Genomic DNA, 24,296 nt, shown 5'->3' with positions numbered 1-24,296 from the left:
TGTGTTGAATCGGACCTGGATCTTGTGTTTAATCAGGATTTTGGAGATCTTTTTTGTGACCCCAGCAATGTAGGGTAAGGTGATGGTCTTGAAAGGCTCCTCAACAGGATCCTTCTTGATGGTTGGAGTGATGGCTTTGCGGATTGTATAGTCGGAGTAACCATTTGCCTTAAGAGCTTGGCGTACGTGTTTGAGTTCACTGGAAATGTGTTCATGGTCGGAGATGCATTGGGCTCTATGATATAGAGTCTTGATGAGGGAATTCTTCTGGGATGGATGGTGGTGGGAATCCGGTTTTAGATAAGCATCCGTGTGGGTGGCTTTCCTGTAGACAGAGTGGCTCATTGAACCATCAGGTCTCCTTTTGATTAGGACATCCAAAAAGGGTAGCTTGCCATCATTTTCGACTTCCATGGTGAATCTGATGGCTGGGTGTATGGAATTGATGTGGTCGAGAAATTGGTCTAGAGCAGGCCGGCCATGTGGCCAGATGACAAAAGTGTCGTCTACGTACCTCTTCCATAAGGTCGGGCGTAGATTGGCAGTCTGGATAGCGTCCGTCTCAAATTTCTCCATGAAGATCTTGGCTACAACCGGAGATAGGGGGGAGCCCATTGGGGTGCCCTCAATTTGCTTGTAGAAGGTTCCATTCCAGGTGAAGTATGTATTGGTTAAGCAGTGTCTCACCAGGGGGGGTACCCCAGCATTCAGTCCTTGATGAACCAAGTCTTCAATGGATTCTGGCTCAGCAATCATTGGAAGGACGTAATAAACCATTTCGACACACATTAGGGTGTGTAGAATAATACATAGTGTTATATTAAATGTATAAGATATAGGTTGGTTTACAGCAATACAGTATATAATTTAATGTTGGGTTTATCTATGGCAGTATATAGTACGGTATATGCTCGTGTGATGTAAGAGAATAAGGTCTAGATGGAAGCATATTATAGAATTTTTACGAGGTAGAATGGTAATGTATTACTTGCTGTTAGTAACTCAGCTTATTATAGAGTATAGTAAGTATACTGATGGTGCGATGCAGTTTATACTTTAGTTTTTTATGTAGTTTATACTTTAGTTTTCTACGTGGTTGTTGAGTAACTGCAGCTACATATCATTAACATTCCTTCCCTTTGTTACTGCTAATCCCTGCACCCCCCTTGGTTGCTGCTGATCCTGCATAATGCATGGGCATAATATGACTTTGACACCCCCCCGCCCAACGCCTACGCATTTTCCATGAATATGCTAAATTCCTCTTCACATGCACATTCTTTTTGTTAAGGCGCTCTTCAACCCCCAATGCAGCTTATATATAAGCTCCTAGTTTGGTAGTGTCTCATTCTTCACCTGAAGACGGCTGCTTGCGTTGTAGCCGAAACGTCGTGAGAATTGTTTTATTATGTTTTATTTTTATTATTTTATTACTTCCCTTCTACGTGACTTTACCGAAAGAAACAAGAAGAGGACCGCAAAGCTTGGGAAATTGTGAGCTCCAGCTGGCCACGCGATCGCCCACGGTTGAACGCGTGGCCACCGCGGCTGGGTGGACACAGGCGGAGAGGGGGGGGGGGTCTTAGAAGCTTGCCCCATTAATTCCCCTGCTGCTCCGGGAGATGGAATCGAACCGGCGACCTCCTCAGGGTCGTCGGGCATCAGTTTGAGCCGCCAGACAGCAGTCACTTGCCCCGTCTCCCATGGTCACACGAGCAGCAGAGCGAGAGGTCAGTGGCCCGGCCCACTGGCCCGGCCTCCTCGTCCACGGCCCAGAGCAGGCTTTCAAGCACTGCCGAGCAGACTTTCAAGCACTGTCGATGTATTCGTACAGGGAATACGAGTAATGATTTGATAACGCCACTCATTTCAAGATGATCCTCACGTCATTCGTTCACCGTTATTGACAACATGAAGAGACTTGTAAACCACTCAAGTCAGTCACATCACCTGGGGTGTTTCCCACAGGCATCCTGCTCTGGGCTCACTGACTAATCCCATCCCAGTCGCATTCCCATCTATTTCAGTTTTTGCTTTCATGCAGCCCTAACAATTATATTGCTGTTGTGCTGCTGGGGTCACGTGTCAGCCCCGTTAAACATTCTCCCAGCATGCAGTGCTCCACCCTGAGTTAGAGTCATCGACTACTCGAGTAATCGAATCAGCCAGCGCGGGTAGACGACTTGGGTAAGTCGAGAGTTGACACATTTTGTCGAGCCTCGCTAATTGCTCTCTTGACCTTGTAGGCGCCACTTGAAAATGAGCAAATGAAGGTCAATTATGAATGGGCTCGAGACCTGCCCTTTAGAACTAATTTAATAACCACGCTTCCGCAGTTTGGTGCTATCCTACAGCGAGCCTCTTTCATAGTTCACCTTCATTACACCGCGTTATTCAATGGTGCATCTCCGTTGAAGAACACAACGCTACAAAACCATTACAACGTACAGCCCTATGATAATCCACTGCTGCATGAAGGCGTTGCCTATGCAGTGTTAGTCGCGGGGGATTGTTTGACCATACTTGACCAATCTGGTCAGAGTGTGTTGGTTAAAGAGGTACAGTAGCTCCACGACTAGTTCAGATATCATTCGCCACTGATGTTAGCCGTGGCCAGGAATATGACTTTCCGAGTTAAAATTATTGTTGTCAACACTGATTTAAAGTGTTTTTAAGCTGATTCAGTTATACATTATATTACTTTAAGGATACAAGCGTGGTGATGCATTTTCTTGACTGCCATTTTTAGAGTTAGTGATTGAAGTCACGTGGCCGAGTTCACAGTGGATTGCGTTAACCACTGCACCACCGCTCCCCAAAAGAATGTATAATCCCACAATTCCGTTATTCGCCAGGCCGTGTGGGCTAGACAACGCGTCCCTGATTGTGAGTGTAGATCAAAGTGGGGGTGGCGTGTGTCCACCTCCACTCTGAACCCCGACCACTGTGAGAACGGCCGCTATTGCGTCGAGTCCCTGATGCAGCCTCTTCCTCCCTCACCTCGCCTGACCCCTCGCTCCCGTTTCTCCGACCCTTTTCCCATCCTTTCTCTTCTCCCTTCGCGCCATTCCTTTTGTCTTCATCCCACGCATGTTATCCTTCAGTCCTCCCCTCCCCGTGGCGTGCCACGGATACAAAGTTGCTTCGTGGATAATTAATTTTCCGAGCTGTAGAAACATTGTAGACGTCTGCATTAATTGCAAAGCCTATAAATAATGTGGGGCTTTTTTCGATAGAGCCATTCGCGCAAATTCCAATCTCAACACGCGGAACGCTGGAACGACAATTAAACGTAAAAAATGTTAACGAGAAAGAAGACAAACAGAGGCAAGCGTAGGGGAGTAATCATCGTGCGCGAGGCGGGCGACAGCAAACACAACAACCACTCAGGGACACGTCTGGGCTCAACACCTTGTGCCAAGATGACGCCGCAACAAGAGGAGGCGCACTGCAGTAACGAACTGGTTAGACCTCCAATGCAACCAACCACCTCCATTGCAGCCAACTACCTCCATTGCAGCCAACTACCTCCATTGCAACCAACGACCTACAATGCAACCAACCACCTCCATTGCAACCAACGACCTCCATTGCAACCAACCACCTCCATTGCAGCCAACCACCTCCATTGCAGCCAACTACCTCCATTGCAACCAACGACCTCCAATGCAACCAACGAGCTCCAATGCAACCAACGACCTCCATTGCAACCAACGACCTCCATAGCAACCAACCACCTCCATTGCAACCAACTACCTCCATTGCAACCAACGACCTCCAATGCAACCAACCACCTCCATTGCAACCAACGACCTCCATTGCAACCAACCACCTCCATTGCAACCAACCACCTCCAATGCAACCAACGACCTCCAATGCAACCAACGACCTCCAATGCAACCAACGACCTCCAATGCAACCAACCACCTCCATTGCAACCAACCACCTCCATTGCAACCAACGACCTCCATTGCAACCAACGAGCTCCATTGCAACCAATCACCTCCAATGCAACCAACCACCTCCATAGCAACCAACCACCTCCATTGCAACCAACTACCTCCATTGCAACCAACGACCTCCAATGCAACCAACCACCTCCATTGCAACCAACGACCTCCATTGCAACCAACCACCTCCATTGCAACCAACCACCTCCAATGCAACCAACGACCTCCAATGCAACCAACGACCTCCAATGCAACCAACGACCTCCAATGCAACCAACCACCTCCATTGCAACCAACCACCTCCATTGCAACCAACGACCTCCATTGCAACCAATGAGCTCCATTGCAACCAACCACCTCCATTGCAACCAACCACCTCCATTGCAACCAACCACCTCCATTGCAACCAACGACCTCCAATGCAACCAACGACCTCCAATGCAACCAACCACCTCCATTGCAACCAACCACCTCCATTGCAACCAACGACCTCCATTGCAACCAACGAGCTCCAATGCAAACCAACCACCTCCATTGCAACCAACCACCTCCAATGCAACCAACCACCTCCATTGCAACCAACCACCTCCAATGCAACCAACGACCTCCATTGCAACCAACGAGCTCCATAGCAACCAACGACCTCCATTGCAACCAACGACCTCCATTGCAACTAACCACCTCCATTGCAACCAACGACCTCCATTGCAACCAACGACCTCCATTGCAACCAACGAGTTCCATTGCAACCAACGACCTCCATTGCAACCAACGACCTTCATTGCAACCAACGACCTCCATTGCAACCAACCACCTCCATTGCAACCAACCACCTCCATTGCAACCAACGAGCTCCAATGCAACCAACGACCTCCAATGCAACCAACCACCTCCATTGCAACCAACGACCTCCATTGCAAACAACGACCTCCATTGCAACCAACGACCTCCATTGCAACCAACCACCTCCATTGCAACCAACGACCTCCATTGCAACCAACGACCTCCATTGCAACCAACGACCTCCATTGCAACCAAAGAGTTCCATTGCAACCAACGACCTCCATTGCAACCAACCACCTCCATTGCAACAAACGAGCTCCATTGCAACCAACGACCTCCATTGCAACCAACGACCTCCATTGCAACCAACGACCTCCATTGCAACCAACCACCTCCATTGCAACCAACCACCTCCATTGCAACCAACCACCTCCATTGCAACCAACGACCTCCATTGCAACCAACGACCTCCATTGCAACCAACGACCTCCATTGCAACCAACCACCTCCATTGCAACCAACGAGCTCCAATGCAACCAACCACCTCCATTGCAACCAACGACCTCCATTGCAACCAACCACCTCCATTGCAACCAACCACCTCCATTGCAACCAACCACCTCCATTGCCACCAACGACCTCCATTGCAACCAACGACCTCCATTGCAACCAACGACCTCCATTGCAACCCACCACCTCCATTGCAACCAACCACTTCCATTGCAACCAACGAGCTCCATTGCAACCAACGAGTTCTATTGCAACCAACTAGCTCCATTGCAACCAACGACCTCCACTGCAACCAACCACCTCCATTGCAACCAACGACCTCCATTGCAACCAACGACCTCCATTGCAACCAACGACCTCCATTGCAACCAACCACTTCCATTGCAACCAACGAGCTCCAATGCAACCAACGAGTTCCATTGCAACCAACGACCTCCATTGCAACCAACGACCTCCATTGCAACCAACGACCTCCATTGCAACCAACCACTTCCATTGCAACCAACGAGCTCCAATGCAACCAACGAGTTCCATTGCAACCAACGAGCTCCATTGCAACCAACGAGTTCCATTGCAACCAACCACCTCCATTGCAACCAACGACCTCCATTGCAACCAACGACCTCCATAGCAACCAAAAACCTCCATAGCAACCAACGAGTTCCATTGCAACCAACGACTTCCATTGCAACCAACCACCTCCATTGCAACCAACGAGCTGCAATGCAACCAACGACCTCCATTGCAACCAACTATCTCCATTGCAACCAACGACCTCCATTGCAACCAGCTACCTCCATTGCAACCAACTACCTCCATTGCAACCAACCACCTCCATTGCAACCTACGAGCTGCAATGCAACCAACGAGCTCCATTGCAACCAACCACCTCCATTGCAACCTACGAGCTGCAATGCGACCAACGCAGCAGCTCCCTTGAATGAACAGCAGCACAAATAATCGGTGGTGATGAGTTAGCGCGTCTGCCGTCATTTCTGGGTTTCTCTGAACACGTCACCGTGTGAATCTGGAGACGAGCAACATCTGGGTGACGCTGAGAAACCCCCCAGCACAACGCAATACGCGTGGCCGGCCGGGGAAAAAAACGAGACGCTTAAAGAGCGACACAGAAACGTGTCCAGTAGCGAACTTACAGCATCTTTCCGTTCTGCAGGTGCATTGTGCTCCTCTCGTCTTAGGTCACCATCACAATGATATTGTGACCGAATGACAACAGCAGCGACACGGTGATAGACGACTGTGCACCGGTTTCGTCCTCATTGGGACTCATCAGCACGGTTTAATAATGAAACCCATCTACAGTTGTCTGTCACTGCATCACTGCTGCTATTAATCGGTCATATTTGTTAAAAGTTATTTTTCGTTGTGAACAAAGACAAGATGATCACAATGCACTTTTTTGTTGGCAAAAAAGAAGACGTGGCCGATGAAAGAGCCGCAGTGGAGAAGCGTGCGTGCCCGCGCGAGAATCTGCCACGAGTCTCGATTTGAAGGACGAGCAGCAGCAGCAGGAGCTAGGAGGAGGCAGCGACAAAACTTGACCCACGGGAAGAGATGTATCGATGCGGTTTTTTTTATTGTATTCGTTTCGTTTTTTTCTCGCAGACACATTCGCCAATTTGCAAGAAAACTGCGACCGCCCGGGGCACCCTGGAGGTTTGGCAAGGGGCTGAGCGGCGGCGGCAAGAGCGGCAGGTGCACGTGGCACCGCACGTGGCACCGCACATGGCACCGCACGTGGCACCCCACGTGCCCTCTTGCTTGTTGTGCCGCCGGGCACAGAGGGTCTCGCAGTCGTAGGCGCACGGGCCCACTGGGGTCATCAACGAGGGCTTGCAACTGGGGCTCCCAGCAAGAGTGTGCCGCGTGGCCACTATGGAGATGAGCGGGCGGCCGCAGGGGTTGGCCAAGCAACCACAATGTAGGATCACAGAGCTCGGGCAATTACTGGCGCCGGTTCTGACCGTCTTCCCGCCGCTTCGCCCGTGGGTTTCCACTCCCGCGCCTCCGTGCGCGAACTGTGCACGTTACAAAAACCCTACAGCGTTTGTGAGATGCAGTTTTGATCAATGGCGCGAGGAGGGGGGGTGGGTATTAACAAGTGTACAAGATTAAGGGCTGGCTGCTGCACGCGTCTGGATCTGCACTAATTGGCAGAAATCACTCCCCGCTAACCACCGTTTCCACTCCCCCACCCTTCCTTCCACCCCCAAGCCAGTTAGTAACACAGAGCTGAAACGATATGCATGATTAATTATAGCATTATTCAGGTTGAATCTTTATTGCGTGTGGAGTTGTTAATATGAGTATAACAAAAAATAGTTCCTTTACAGGAAAATGGCAAGTCTATTAAAGAGAAGTAAAATAAAATAGTGAATTAACGAGTGAGTCTAGAGTCAATACGTCGGCAAAAAAATGGGAAGTGATCACAGCACAACCGTGCACGGTGCCAAAACCAATGCCATCCCCTCGCTCCTCCGCACCTCGACTCCGTGACGACCCCCGCGGCTGCGGCGAGCGTTTAGTGACCCCCCCGTGCCGCCGTGGACACCCAAAGCGGGCGCAGCCGCACGCGGCCCGAGCAGCCGCCGCTCGCGCGCTCTCCGGCTGGCTCCGAACCGGGGGACTCCAGCAGAGCCCCCCCCCCCCCCCATCGAACCCACCCCAACACCGGGCACCTCACCCCCCCAACAGGCAGCACCTGCGCCCGACCGCCACCCGCCTGAAATCCAGCAACTCGCTCACTGCCAGCAGCAGCAGTGGTGCGGGCACCCTGGCAGCCACGGGACGCGCGCGTGGCGCGAACATCCACACCGGGCGTGTGTGTGTCTGTGCATGCGTGCGTGTGTGTGTGCGTGTGTGTGTGCGTGCGTGTGTTTGCGTGTGTGCGTGCATGTGTGTGCGTGCGTACGTGCGTGTGTGTGCGTGCGTACGTGCGTGTGTGTGCGTGCGTACGTGCGTGTGTGTGTGTGCATGTGTGTGTGTGCGTGCGTGCGCGGCTGCCGTCTCTATTACACTACTGGTGTATATGTGCTACGAAGAAGGGACAAGACGGGCCATTGCCTGAAACGTCACCGATATCTATGCATTTTCATTTTAAGGCCACAGTGTTGTTGACACGGAACCCTTGTCGAGTGGTTTTGTGTCTAATTCCGCTGTGACGCGTGGACCACGCATTCGTTTCCGCTTCGACGCCAAACGCACGCATTACGAGAACGCACGCGTTCATTCAGAGCTTCGCTTCGTGGCAGTCAAGAGATTTAAAATACGCCGATTACTACCGCGGGCTCGCTCCACGTACGTGTTTGTTCGTGTTCTCGTTGTGGCAGCTGTGCAGGTTGCGACGAGGCGGCCCCACGCTCTCTTCTCATAGCAGTGAGGGTATTTATTTATCAGCGGTACGTGGAATTCGCCCGCTCCAATTTGCCCACAATTACCCAAGCGAGTAATCCCTATCATGTAACAGCGGCCACGCGGGGAAGGTGTGGGGCTGCGAATGCTGGGACCCCAGCGGAGGAATTGGCCCAAAGTTTACCCCCTCCCCGCTCCCCCTCGCACTGCAGTTCAATTACAGGTGTCGCCGCCACGCTCAGAGTCGCGGCTCTCAAAGGAATCGGCGAGAATGCCTCGGGCACCGACAGACTCGGAGCTAATCGCTCGTTTTGTAGTTCCAGCCGGCTCGCCGTGCCTCACTCGGAGCGCTTCTCGCGTGGATGGTGTGGGGTGGGGGGGAGGGACGTTCACAATCCTAACAGCGGGACCCAACGTGACGCGCGACTTGAATATTGCAAACAAACAGCCCCCCCCCCGCTCCCCCACCCAACTCGGGGGAGCCCTGCTGGGCTCTATTAGTAATCCAGCCGCCGTCGGCAGACGCGCGCGCGGTCTGAACGCTGCTGCCAACGCTCGGCTCGCGTGCCCACCGCCCGACATGCCACGGGATGCTGCCGCGCCCACGATGCGTGGATTACCGACGCGTCCGATGGGACAGCTCCACTCCTACGGTCCGAACAAAGAGTCCCGATTCCGCATTCTCGCAGAGCGTCGCCGCGTACGCGCGGGGAGGGCTGCCTCGGCGCTTCGTGACATTGCGACACCGAGTATCACGCGGAGCCGTGCCGATAACCCCGTCACCTGCAGACGTCCACGCTGCAGACACGGACCCGCGCTCACTGCTCAATGGGCCAGCGGCCATTCACACGGCGGTGATATCGCGACGACCGTTGTCATTCTCTTGCAGTCGCCACGTGCAGATGGCAATACGTTAAATATGCCGTCACGTGACTCTGCTAATATAATGCACTTTAAAAAGAGGGAGGGAGGGGGAGAGGGGGAGAGGGGAGGGAGTGGATGGAGGGAGGGGGGGAGGGAGTGGATGGAGGGAGGGAGGGGGAGAGGAAGGGAGGTAGGCAGGTAGGGGAGGGAGGGCGAGAGGGGAGAGAGGGGACCACACTAAAAGATGTACCCAGATGTGCAATCTGACACTTGTTTGAAATTCAGCTACGCTTGCCCCCATGATACGACATTAGCATGTGCGGTGGAGCAGAGGTGTAACCAGCCGGAGGTAGACGGGGGAGGAGGCGGATGTGGGGGGGTGTGTGGGGGGGTGTGGAGGGGGGTGTGTGGGGGGGGTGTGTGGGGGGGTGTGTGGGGGGGTGTGTGGGGGGGGGGTGTGGGGGGGGGAGTTATCACTCGACAGTTTTGGACAGCCGTTAGAAATGCCACGGGCCATTTGAGATTTTTCACACGCGTACAAATCCTAAATAAATTACGTATCATTCCCAATGCATTTTATATACGTCATATTACTTAATGAAGACATTTTTTTTATGCGCAATAAATGTTGTATCGTGGAATGATTCGAACCCCGGTGTTTGTGTGATTGTGTATTTGTTTGTTTGTATTTCTGGGCGCGCATCCGCCACTGATGATGGCCCCTCGACAGCTCGTGAGGATTTGCGGCACATTTTGGCTCGAGATGCCGGGGAGGGAGTTCGTGGTGGCCGCTCGCTTCCGACTCGAGCGCTCAATGCTGCAGCCTCTCCCGAGGACCCATTGCACACGGCATGGCACCCATTTGCGCCGTGCGTATGTTTATATAATTTGGTGCTGATGCTGCTGCTGCATTGGCAATGGCGCAAAAGCACCAACATTTTTATATTAACGCATTCGTCAATACCACCGTGGCCTGGAAATAAAAAAGAGATATATAAAGTAAGTGAGGTTTTGTGATGTGCTATAAAGAAGGGCTATTGCCTGAAACATCTATATAATCTATTTTTACTTTTAAGGCCAGCGTGTTATTGAAGAATATGTAATGCGTGGCTACAGGAGGCTATGGCCAATTCCACCGTCACCGAATTACAGCAGGGAGTACAAACCGTGAAGATGGCAACAATTGTCACATTCACCGTCGGGGCCCTTGGGTGCGAGTTTCAAATCGTGGCCACGGCCAACGGCGGCGACGTGGCTGCAACACGGCGCCGTGAACCCGATTTACTATTCACAGCCACGGCTAACGTCAGTGGCGAGCGATGTCTGAAGCAGTCAACCCATTCTGACCATCTCAGTGAAGAATAGTCATGGCTGGCGCAGTATGGAGGAGATCTCCTTCACCGGCGATGGAATAACAAAGCGCTGTGAGTTATTATGGATTTAACATTTTCCTGCACAACAGCCTGGCACGGAGCGATGATAATTATGAATGTACACCTGGCTGCATTGTCCTTGTAATGTTATTGCCGTGCAATCAATCACCGAGCGACACACACATATATATGACGTATTAACCAATCAACATCACCCTGATCAACTCACTGCTGGATTGGTCAACAGTCAATCCATTGCCTCCTCAAGTCGCTGCCAGCTTTCTCGATCCTGCGATGGATGCAACAATCCACCCAGCACCTCCACATGAAGCGATTTCACCCCGGGTATGTAAATATAGAGACAAAGATCCCCCGTAAAGGCCTAACGGACGTTTGGGGAAAGTGCTGTTCGCGAGCACGTATGAAGGCCGGCACGGCACACGAGGGGGTGGGTGGGCTACTCCATGACCGACCGCCTTTGTCTCCCAATGGCGATGCTTACACATTGCACCGGGTACTCATGTGAGGCGAGTTCACCGAGGCACCGGTTCAGATAATTGTCACTGGTGTTGGCCGCGCTAACAGCGACGCACAGTGCACACACATCAACACGACTAGCATGCACACACATCAACACGACTAGCATGCACACACGCGCGATGTTTGGGTCGTTCTAATGCCATGAATAATAATTGTAATTGTCGAGAGTTACCCACTGGGTAATGTGACATTGGGGTGTGTGTCTATATATACAGTGCTGTACACAGTTACATAATGACCTATTTTAATATTGTCACGTGCTCGGTTCTAATAGGATGGGCAACCCGCAACATTTGGTGAAAATGTCCGAGCCAGCCTACATAGAACGCGTGTGAATTGTAGTGTTAGTGGGGAGCGGTGGTGCAGTGGTTAGCGCGCTGCGTCTGCGAACACAGGGAACAGAGTTCAATTGCCGCTCACAAGCAGTATCAGTGGCGAATATTTGAACTCGACCTTGGCCTCCCCTGGGTCGACTCACCCTTGCACGAACACATAATGCGGTAGTATAAACATCAGAACTGGGGAGACAAAGGCGGCCGGGCGTGGTGTTGGCCACCCACCCCATCGTGTGCCGTGCCGGCCTTCATTAATGTTCGCTAACAGCACTTGCACCAACAGTCTGTTAAAGGCTATACGGAAATTTTTCAGAAATGTATATTATAATTATTTCATTATAAACTTAAGTAATATAAATAGCAGAGCCCCCATACGCGACATATCCTGTCACCCGCGGCTTCATCAGCAGATAACGCGACTATTTTGAAAAATAGCAGATAATGGGACGATTCTGAAGCTCCAACTCCATCTTATCGGCACACAATAAGGAAGTCGTCCCGAAATCAACAACGCAAGGTGGGGGGACGCGAACAGTCACGGATAATTGTAGGAGGAAGAACTCAACAACACCCGCGGAAAACCGGAGTCGTGGGGTGACGTCCTGCTGTACCAACAGGCGCGCGCGACGTAGGTGGACTATGCAAACAAATCTCACCTGCAGAGCCCAACAGCAGGCTCGTGTGGAGCAGCAGCAGCAGCACTTCTAGAGAACATCCCATGTTTGCGTCCGATGCGGTGCATCAACTCCAGAGAGAGTCCCCGTCCGTGAACGCGATTTAGCTGCGTTCCGTTAATAGGTCCAGCGCGATTATCTGCAGGGCAGCAAGGAGATAGAGAGAGGGGGGAGAGAGGGGGGACAGAGAGAGAGAGGGGAGAGAGAGGGGGGGACAGAGAGAGCAGAGAGAGAGAGAGGGGGGGGGGGTTGGAGAGAGAGGGGAGAGAGAGGGGGGGGGACAGAGAGAGAGAGAGAAAGAGGGAGGGGAGAGAGAAAGAGAGAGAGAGAGAACCGTTTCGGTGTGGAACGCAGACCGAAGTGAAACTGCGTTCACGACGCCCGATCTCCGGAGCAAAGCGCAGCGCCGCTGAGCCGGATTAGCAGCAGCCCGTCATGCGGCACCCAGCCTCGGGAATGGGGGGCGGAGGTGGCTCGGAGACGGGAGTGCAGCGATGGATTCTTGAGTGCATCTGTGCGGAGTTGTTTTGGTTGTTGAGTATCACCCGCAGGTTCGGGTTCGTTGATGCAAAAAGTGGCCACACAGCCCAACCAGACACACGCGACTGACAAGCAGCCTCGAGACTCACCAAGCAAGGCATGCCTGGGTAAGGGCATACTTATTATCATCATCATAAAAGACACCACACGTTTGCCAATAAAACTGCATTATATGCAACGTTTCAGGCAATGGCCCCTCTTCAGAGAGCATAGAGCAACGCCTGCACCTCTCTGGCCTCTATATGATGTGGAGGACCATTGCCCGAAACGTCGCCTATATTGTTTTTTTAAATGTCCAAGGCCACAGTGTAATTGACGGATGTGACGAGTCTGTTCTTTGTGCACCACTGCCAACCGAGTGAATTACAAATAATTCACAATTATTATGGAATATCTCCCGGGGCCACCCCCCCACCTCCCCTCGACAGGGAGGTGGGGGGGGGGAAGTGGGGGGATTGGGGGGGAGGTGGGGGGATTGGGGGGGATTGGGGGGGAAGTGGGGGGGGTTGATTGGGGGGAGGTGGGAGGGATGGGGGAAATGGAGGGGGGGTTATTGGGGGGGGGGTCGGGGGGATGGGGGGAAATGGGGGGGGGGTTATTGGGGGGGAGGTGGGGGGGATGGGGGTAAATGGGGGGGGGGGGGTTATTGGGGGGGAGGTCAGGGGGATGGGGGGAAATGGGGGGGGTTATTGGGGGGGAGGTGGGGGAGATGGGGGGAAATGGGGGGGGGTTATTGGGGGGGAAGTGGGGGGGATGGGGGGAAATGGGGGGGGGGGGGTGATTGGGGGGGAGGTGGGGGGGATTGGGGGGGGAGTGGGGACGGGTTATTGGGGGGGACAGTTTCGGATGAAATGAAGTCTGCACCTGCTTATTAAGTGATGCTCTACTAATGCACGCACGAAGCACATCAGTGAGTTTTAATTACGAGCCCCTCAGTGCGCATACAATTACCTAATATTAGTCGTGCGAAACTCTGCAAAGCGGATACTCATCAAAAGACGTTGCTCGTTAGCTAGTCGCCGCTAATGCACGCGTCTTGAGTTCTGCCAGTTCACGTTCAACACATGTAGCCAATTAGTGAAGCACGAGTCCGTGACCGGCTGATCGCATCGCTCACCGCCACGATCGGGTTGAAGGCGCGTGCGGCTTCTCGCAGTATTCTACTCTCCAGCGTAACAGCGCCCTTGGTTTCATTACAACTTTGGAATAATAATAATAATAACAACATTGATAATAATTTCCTCTGATTATTCAGGTTAAAACCTCAAGACTATTTTCAGGAGAGTCCTGCATTGGGATCGTTTTGGCCGATCCCATGAATTGAGACTTTTGGCTTCACCTGGGAGGAAACCTTCGAGCCCGCGGGAATCCCAACGCCACGGCACCCCAGGGGATGACAACGCTCCAGGCTCCGCACAGATTAATTGAACCCAGATTCATTGATTCGTTGAACGCACTTTGCTGTACTGCCATCTCCTGGCCACCTAAAAGCTCTGCTGGGTTCCTTTTGGGAGTTCCACGCATTTGCGTGATCCATCAACCCTCGCCACGAACGTGCACCACACGCATTCGCTCACTTCATGCGCAGCTACATATTTACATCAACATAAACAGCCATTCTCAATCCACTGTTGGATGAAGGCGTCCGCCCAAACCACAGCCATCTCCCACGGCCCTGCGACGTGAGGATGAACCCAGCACCCGCGCACCACGAGCGGATTTCGCCGCTCCATCTCCTCGGTTCACGTCCTCTCGGACGCGTTCCATTCCTCGGCTGCCGCTGCTTCATTCTGCCACCCTCCTAGCGACGCGCCCTGCCCAATTTGACTTTCCTTCGCAGTTTTGGCTCACGTCTTTCGCCTGCGTTTGTTCTCCAATCCGCGCGTTCCTCTAGCCCTCGCTCGACGTAATCCCCGTGTATCCTGTTTCTACGTGCCGCATATTTACAAACAATCAATATCCCCATAAACGTCCGCATTAAATCCCTGCATACACTGAAAATATCCGACGCCGGGCGTGCAATACGCCGGCCGAATACCACCGCAGTGGACGCAGCGCACGCGAACCTACACGTCAGCTCGTGTTGTAGGAGCTAGGAGGAATGATTAGGAGAGATTCATCCAGCAGTAGATTGACTCTGGCCGCCGACGGTGCTAACAAGAGTCACGCGCAAGCACACGCACACGCGGGCAGGCGCGCAGACAGCGACGCACGGACGCGCGCGCACTCGCGGGCACGCGCAGCGGCACGCGCTCCTCTCTCGGGCAAGGGTCGCGACGCTCCGTCAGGGCGCCCAGTCGTGACGAGTCGCGACAGACTGCAGGCAATCCTCGCTTTGCGCACCTCGCAGGCCGTCCGGCTGGTGGTGACGACGACGACGGTGACGACGACGACGATGGTGAAGAACTGGAGAGAGGAGGATCCACTTTTGCAGGCGAAGAATGCGATATTCTCTCCGCTTGCGCTTTTGCCGCTTGCAGCTGCTGCTGATGCCGCCGCTGCTGCTGCTGCTGATGCCGCCGCTGCTGCTGCTGATGCCGCCGCTGCTGCTGCTGATGCCGCTGCTGCTGCTGCTGCTGCTAGCAGCGACTCGTTATCCGCTCACCATGCTTCCTGCCGCTGCTGCTGCGCTGTGCGGGGCGTGTGCCCCGTGCGTCGCCACCGACACCGCCGCTGGAATCGTTCCTCTCGAGGTCCCCCCCCCCCACCCCTCCCGCGCCGAGGGCTCCGGCTACCCGCGCCGCTCTCCGCTGCTGCTGCCGCTGGATGCGCGGAGCTCGCGCGCGACGTGCGAGAGATTTGCATCAGACGCACGCGGACGCGTTTACCACACGGTCTGTCGTCCAACTACACGGCTTGCTTTGTATATATGACGATATATAGCGTGCAGTGCTTGGGCGAGAATTACATTTATACTAGGTGTGTCACCACTATATTATTTACACTATGTAATTGTAACGCACCCTTTATATATTTATTTTATAATCTAACACGATGCTTGCAGCAGCCGATCGTTGGCTGGAGACCGCGACCACCGTGTGCGCGGCGCTCTTTCTTTCCGTGCTCTTCCCTCGCTCGGCCGTTCCCTTTATTATGAATGGGCCCTTCTCTCTCTTCTCTCTCTCCGTCGTAAATTTTCGTCCGGTCACTCCAAAAACTCCGACGCGGGGTCGCACGGCGCCAACGCTTTACCTCGCGCGCTCCGAGTTCCACACCGCTCCGCTCGCCGGAGCGCCCGCGTGTGCACGCGCGCGCGTGAATGCGCGTGCGTGCGCGTGCGTGACTGTTTCGCCCCTATAGCCCCCCCACCGCGTAGCATCCCCCATAACCCCCCCCCCCCCCCACATAGCCCCCCCCCCCCCCCAGCCTCCGCCTGTCTATGTTGTGTGGGTGGGTTTATTTGGCCCGGACGATCAATCATCAGCAACTCAAAAATAAATTCGGCGAAGAAACGAATGAGAGACTCCGCCGCCAACACGAGGGGCCTTGACCAGACGAGAGTGTCACTCCTGCGTTCGCCTTCACGCCGGCGCCGCGCCTTAATCATTATTCAAACAAAACATAACTCGGCTCATTCATCGACGACACTGGCGCCTTGTAATTTAAAAAAAATATATAACAGGCGACGTTTCGGGCATTGGGCCTCCTGCGTAGCACATTCATAGAGAGGCGAGAGACGCAGGGTGGACGATCGGAGTTGGAGACCGCACTTGCTTACACCATGGGGCCTGATGAGACATTTATTGCAACGTTTACTAATCTCCAGTTTTATCAAAAAGGCGTATAAATAGTCAGACTCGCAGTAGCTATTGAGCCACAATCAACCCCTCAAATTACATATGAAGTAATTCGAATTAAAGGACACGTGCGACATGAATTAAATAAGGGGGGGGGGGTGGTGAGTGCGAACAGTGACGGGGACACGTGGAGTCACCGAGTCTCACCATCACGTGCGTTCGGCAGAAGCGGTGGAACCAGGGGAACAACAACAACAACCACAACAACCACAACAACCACAACAACAACAACGGCTGCGGTGGCGGTGGTACAAGCCAGTAAACCAGTCGCGAGAGAGGGAGCCTCCTCCCTCGCGCACACCATTACAACCGCGCTGGCGCACAGCATCGCAACAACAACAACAACCAGAGCATCGTTCTCACGAAAACAACATCCTTAGTCCAACGTATGTCGCAGCCGCGATGTTCCCCATGACATTATACAAGATCTGGGAATTGCATTTGGCCAGCTGCGGTGCTACGTGTCGTCAGTTGCCTTTGTGCCTTTGTACGGAGGCTTTTGTATTTTTTGGTGCTCTAAACGTAACCACGCGCGAGACGTTCTCCTGGCGGGCGAGCTCCGCTTCGTGCCGCGCCCGTCGCGGACTCGACGCGGCTGCTGGCACGAGGCCAACGTCCTGAATCGACAGCTCCGACCCGAACACCGCGCGCGCGTGCCCCCCCCCCCCCCGCCAGAGCGCCACGCGTGGTCAGACTCGGCGCTGGGACAATTCGTCACCAAAGTCGATTCGTCGATCAAAAAAAGCAGTGACGGGCCACTCACCGCCTTGGTCGTCGATTGCCAGAGTCCCATTACAAATGGCAACCGGCCACACATTCTGCACCCTGAAGGCGGGAAACCCCCCTCCCCTGTCTCCAATATGCCACGCTCAGCGTAACGCGACTGCTTATGCAGATTACACGGCCAAGCCCTGCTCGTTTCACCTCCCGTCCAGCGGCACGCGTCGTAAAAAACGAAGCGAGACTTTTTATTTCGCCCCCCAACCATCTTGGTGTGGTCTCGTGAGTCGATTACTCGGACTAATTGATGATCATCGGTCGAGTAACCCATGACTTAAATAATCGATGACCCCAGCTCGATTTAGAATGCAACGCCCTTCGACCGCTTCCCATCCCATTCGCTCCACCCGCTCACCGTGCTCGCGCTCTGTAACGCCTTCTACCTCGGCCACGTTGGCATTTCCCTTTTTATCTCGAAGCATGTATTTATCTCTTCTTGGTTCTTTCGGTAAAGTCGCGTAGAAGGGAAGTAATAAAATAATAAAAATAAAACATAATACAATTATTCTCACAACGTTTCGGCTACTTGCGTTGTGGCCGAAACGTCGTGAGAATAATTGTATTATGTTTTATTTTTATTATTTTATTACTTCCCTTCTACGTGACTTTACCGAAAGAACCAAGAAGATGAATCCCTACAGTCACGAAAGCTTTAAATCGAAAAATGTATTTATCTATTTCGATATCTCTTTCAAATCGGTATCCACCTCTCCCTGATCCTCCTCCGCCGGGGACTCACTCGCGCGTCCCGTTTAGAACCCCCCGTGGCTCCTCGTTGCGCGGCTTGGTTCATAATCCCTCAATTACGCACCGCCGCCCAGCCGCGCGTGTTACAAGTCAGCTACATTGCTGCCGGCCTTGCAACGCGCCGTAAACACCGGAATCAAAGAGCGGAACAAATGCATTGGGGAGGTGAGGGCGGGCAGTTTGAAGTGTGGATCACTCAGCCAATAACTCCCCCAGCCAGCCAGCCAGGAGCTCCCTCCCATCCACTCGCCCTCACCCCAACTAAATACGCGAGCAGAACGCGACGTCGCCTTACACATATCTTTCTCCGCATGAAAATATCGAAATACAGTATAACGTAATTCTAATTCTTTTACAGATCCCATCAGCCACAAGGCCTTGTCGGTGTGCTTATTTTGTGTCTGATGAGCAGTTAGAATGATTTAAACCGATGCAGGCGGACTGCCACATATATCGGCAACGGCCCTCACTGTCTGATACGCGAGACAGAGCCATGAGGAGCTCGCTCACCACCTACTCGTGCTATCCCGACAACAGCCTAAGTGGCGGTGGCGGCGCCTGTGCCAGGCTAGGTGCACCTTGAGGCCACGTGAAGAGTCGAAGGCACGCTGGTGTTGACTGACTGAGACGGCTGGCAGGTGGACCACTTCAACCACTTGTATTCCCCTACTGTGCCAACTTGCTGCGTTTTAACCGTCCGGCGCTCCACTCGTTGTTGTGAGTGTCGCTCCTCCACCCTAAACTGTTGTTAGAGGGCGACTGCCTTCAACTACCCAGGAGCGTCTTTCACGAGCCTGCTCCTCAGAGGCACACCGATGGCAGCAGCCATCGGCAAATCCACTCAGCTCCACGTCCTCCTGTACCCAATCAGCTCCGTCTCCTCTCGAGCCCGTGCCGCGCCCGGTTAGCCCCCTCTATCCGGCCAGACAGAGGCTGTTTGGGCACGCGGTGGCTGGGCACGCGGTGGCTGGGCACGCGGTGGCTGGGCACGCGGTGGCTGGGCACGCGGTGGCTGGGCACGCGGTGGCTGGGCACGCGGTGGCTGGGCACGCGGTGGCTGGGCACGCGGTGGCTGGGCACGCGGTGGCTGGGCACGCGGTGGCTGGGCACGCGGTGGCTGGGCACGCGGTGGCTGGGCACGCGGTGGCTGGGCACGCGGTGGCTGGGCACGCGGTGGCTGGGCACGCGGGCTCCGTGACCCAGCCAACGCAGCCGCGCCTGCCAGGGGAGCTCACGGCTGAGGCTGTGTGCAGAGCTGCCCACTCACCCTCGCACTCACCCCTCACCTTGGCGCTTTGCCACGGTTCATGTTTGTTTGCAATTTGCTCTTCAGCTCTAACGTTTACCACCGCCTTAACGCCGTAAACTCCGCTCGCTCCACGTGTGAGCCACCTTCAAGGCCGTTCACCTCCTCGTCCAAACGCCAGGGGTTGTCTCAAGCATCACAATTCGAATCAAAACATCGCTTGTTTTGTTGATGCTGCTGTGTTCCCAGTGGTACACGAGGGCACATAACAGCCTCGATACATTCCTCAATAACACTCTGGTCTTAAAAGCAAACGAATAATACCTTCTTCACAGCACACAGAGAGGCCAGAGGGGTACATTATTGTCATTTATTTTCTGTGGGTCTATGTGTGAGTCTATGGGTCTCTGTGTGAGTCTGAGGGTCTCTGTGTAAATCTGTGGGTCTCGGTGTGAGTCTGAAGGTGCCCGTGTGTTTCCTGTACATCTCCGTGTGAGTGTATCTCAGTCAATTACAATCAGTCTGGTCATCGATTTAATCGACGGATCGTCCCAACTCGGAAGACAATACAACAGCAACAATGGACAGGAACTTATTTCGCAACATTCGGAATCACGTCGACTAAATGTGTATTGTGTATCGCACTCAAAACATAATTTGGCCAACGTCCCAATGTCGCAGGACCCTCCTGAGAACGAGTCTTGGGACTCGGTGAGGCCTTCCTGGGTCAATAATAATATAATTACAACTCAGAAAATGTAATTTGTTGATTCCCTCCCCCATCCCATTGATGAGAAAGAAGACAAACAGCTCATATCACCTCGCAGCGAACAAAGCAGTCACTTCGCAACGCCGTCGTGGATATTGTAATAACACATTGCCTGGTGATTCTGCTGTTGCGTTGGCAGTGACGCACGTGCACATTGAACAACAACAAGAACACTCAACACGTTCGTCAATCGCACTGTGACCTGAATATAAATAAATAAAGCTGATAATAGGCGACGTTTCAGACAATGGCCGTTCGCAATAGCACACGTGTGCACGTGCGTGTGCTATGCAGAGCAGCCATTGCCCAGCACGTCACATGTCACAGGGATGTATTTGTCATTTGAGGTCACAGACACACAAAGACACACTGTGTTGTTGACAAAATGCGTTGGGAGATTTTGTTCTTGCTGTTGTTTTCCTCAGATACATAGTAAGGCTCTTAAACACAATGTCACGTGATGGTCACATGCGGTGGCTGTGTGCGTGTGTGTGCGACCCACGTGCGTGTGTGTGCGACCCACGTGCGTGTGTGTGCGACCCACGTGCGTGTGTGTGCGACCCACGTGCGTGCGTGCGTGCCTTTCATGCCGAATTGATTGCACATCGATCGGATGTCTCTACCCCCCGCCCATCTCTCTCCCTGCAACGGGGATGAGAACACCGCCAGTCTTGTTTGTCGAGTGGATATCTGCCGCGCTGCCCTTGCTTACATCCCCTCCTCCTCCTCTTCACTGGCAAACGCCTCCCTTTGCTCGGCCGCGTTGTGCAGTCGCGGTCCGGGCTGCGAGCAGGGGTCACGTGGAGGGTCACGCGGAGGGTCACGTGGAGGGGCGCGCGCGCGCTGCGCTGGTCTGGAGGTGCGACGAGTGAAGCAACCACGTGTGGCCACGCGGTCTCGCGTGGCGCGAAGGCCAACGAGGTGCGGTGGCCACGCGCGCAACAAGAGCTGATGCCCAACATTGGACGAACGTCGGCTCAACGTTGAGCCAACGTTGACCCAAGGTTGAGCCAACGTTGACCGAATGATCCATGTTTACCGGCAATACATTATTTGGTGATCCTGCCGCGTTGGGAGTGGTGCACGAGCACAAATAACAAAACCAAAACGATAGGCGACGTTTCGGCAAATGGCCCTTCTTCACGGCACATAAATGCTAGAAATGTAGGTCTGCATTAAAGCATTCGCCATTACCACCACAACCACCACCATCACTACCACCGCCATCACTACTACCGCCATCACTACCACCACCATCACTACCACCACCATGAACCACCACTACCACCACCATCACTGCCACCACCATCACTACCACCACTACCGCAACCACCACCACCACTGCGGGAAATCCGCGTCATTTCATGCAACCTCCTCGTCAGCCGCCGTGAGACGAATGTCGGCAGTGACGAGAGAGAGAGAGAGGAGTGAGGAGGATGAGAGGGCAGAGGAATCGAGGAGCGCGTTGCCCGGCAAATGCGGCCACTTGCAGTTGCCGCGTTCGCGTGGTGATGCACGTGTGTGTCTGATGCATGTGTGTTTGATGCGTGGTGATGCACGTGTGTCTGATGCGTGGTGATGCATGTGTGTCTGATGCGTGGTGATGCATGTGTGTCTGATGCGTGGTGATGCACGTGTGTCTGATGCGTGGTGATGCACGTGTGTCTGATGCACGTGTGTCTGATGGCACTCGCTCGCTACACGTCCAAGGAAAGCGCAACTAATTTAATGATGAATAAAACACACACGCACGAAACCTACCCCCGGGTATGGCCAATTGTCATACGATGCTGGTTGCTCCTTAAATAATAGTGTGCATTTGAGTCACGTTCTTACCCGCGCGTGTCTGTGGGTGGGTGTGGCCGGGCGTGGTGCTGGCCACCCCACCCCCGTCGAGCGCCGTGCCGGCCTGCACAGGAACTCGCTAGCAGCGCTCGCCCCAACAGTCTGTTCAAGGCTATATGGGATTGTCTTGTCTTTGTGTGGAGCGATTGGTGGCGCGGTGGTTAGCGCATTAGGCTACAATCTTGCTCACCTGGGTTCAATTCCCAACAACGCAACAACAGTGGCGAATTAAACCTCGGTCACCTCGAGGTCGAACTGAGCCTTGCATGCGTGACTGGGTCGGGGTGTAAAACATCGACAGTGGGGAGACAGCCGGCGGCAGTGGTGGTAACGACACTACCCCTCGACAATGGCGCACCGTGGCAGCCCTCACTAGGTGCTCGCTAACAGCACGTGCAGCAGCAGCAGCAGGGTCGGCGCGGCTGGAGAGGGCGCGTGGACACACTCGCGGACGCGCCTAATCGCCCGTGTAACGTTTCCTGCGCGCCACAGTTCGATGCCTTCCCGTTAACGGGGCACGTTCAATTTGCCGCTGTAATTGGCCCTCTAATTGGTCAACAACCCCCTTCGGTTTAACTCAGACGTAGTAAATAAATAAATAAAGACGCAAACAAGCCGCCGCGGCTTGAACGAGCGGATCGAAAAGCAGCAGCCCCTGCGTGCGCGGCGTGCGTGCAGCACAATAATCAGATGACGTATTTATACTGGAGGAGCAGATGAGTTATTTATACTGGAGGAATCAGATGACATATTTTTACTGGAGGAATCAGATGAGTTATTTATACTGGAGGAATCAGATGACGTATTTATACTGGAGGAGCAGATGAGTTATTTATACTGGAGGAATCAGATGACATATTTTTACTGGAGGAATCAGATGAGTTATTTATACTGGAGGAATCAGATGACGTATTTATACTGGAGGAGCAGATGAGTTATTTATACTGGAGGAATCAGATGACATATTTTTACTGGACGAATCAGATGATGTATTTATAATAGAGGAATCAGATGACGTATTTATACTGGAGGAATCAGATGACGTATTTATACTGGAGGAATCAGATGACGTATGTATACTGGAGGAATCAGATGACGTATTTATACTGGAGGAGCAGATGATCTACTTATACTGGAGGAATCAGATGACATATTTTTACTTGACGAATCAGATGATGTATTTATCATAGAGGAATCAGATGATGTATTTATACTGGAGGAATCAGATGAGTTATTTATACTGGAGGAATCAGATGACGTATTTTTACTGGAGGAATCCGATGACGTATTTATACTGGAGGAATCAGATGACGTATTTTTACAGGAAGAATCAGATGACGTATTTATACTGGAGGAATCAGATGATCTACTTATACTGGAGGAATCAGATGACGTATTTATACTGGAGGAATCAGATGATGTATTTATACTGGAGGAATCAGATGATGTATTTATACTGGAGGAATCAGATGATGTATTTATACTGGAGGAATCAGATGATGTATTTATACTGGAGGAATCAGATGATGTATTTATACTGGAGGAATCAGATGATGTATTTATACTAGAGGAATCAGATGATGTATTTATACTGGAGGAATCAGATGATGTATTTATACTGGAGATGTCCCGTAGAGGCACGGCGTCCGCACAAGGGTGGTGGCGCGTTCCTGATGCCGCTCGTTGTAGAGATTCACGGTTCTTATCCAGCGGGCCGCCCTGGTTATTACTGCGGTGTATAAGAACCACAATAACGACACTACTACGCGCCGTCAGCGTAAAGACGCTGAAGATCTCGTGATGTAATTCGCAAGAGTCGGCCGCTGTATGCCGGCGTCAGTGTCCGCATTTGCCCAATTAAAATAATAATGACACCGCAAATGACCGAGTTGGGATAACGCAGAGGCAATCATCGCCCCCGACTGGCAGGCCGCTGTCCCGGGTCACTGGGCCCCCCGCAACAGGCAGGCCCGGTGGCCCCCCTTTTATTTTGTTACAAAAAAAACATTGGAGATGTGTTGACATCGCCATTCAGGATTGACGAACGATGACTGGAGCTGGGGGAGCAGGGAGGATCTTCCAAACAAAGAGACGAGAACAGAAAGAGGTTCTCCCGACGAGTTGGGATGAGACCACCGGCGCCTCTGGCTGTCACTCTGCCTGCGTGGGTG

General features: G+C 53.0%; 1 protein-coding gene across 1 annotated transcript in view; it reads right to left on the bottom strand.

Annotated features, from left to right (window-relative positions):
- The window catches only part of CA10 (carbonic anhydrase 10), a 173,727-nt gene extending 157,547 nt beyond the window's left edge, over positions 1–16,180 (bottom strand). Inside the window, exons 1-2 of the mRNA XM_061549546.1 lie at positions 15,285–16,180; positions 12,384–12,540 (exon numbers count right to left, since the gene is read on the bottom strand). Of these exons, the coding sequence (XP_061405530.1) occupies positions 12,384–12,447 (64 nt within the window). The 5' untranslated portion in view covers positions 12,448–12,540; positions 15,285–16,180. The remainder of the gene's footprint in view (positions 1–12,383; positions 12,541–15,284) is intronic.
- Between the last annotated feature and the right edge of the window lie 8,116 nt (positions 16,181–24,296).

The sequence above is a fragment of the Lethenteron reissneri genome, chromosome 10, assembly GCF_015708825.2.
Source record: "Lethenteron reissneri isolate LAM-NWPU_2019-01 chromosome 10, ASM1570882v1, whole genome shotgun sequence".
Lineage (NCBI taxonomy): Eukaryota > Metazoa > Chordata > Hyperoartia > Petromyzontiformes > Petromyzontidae > Lethenteron > Lethenteron reissneri.
The sequence above is the reverse complement of the archived record's forward strand: the minus strand, read 5'-3'. Positions and strand labels throughout refer to the sequence as shown.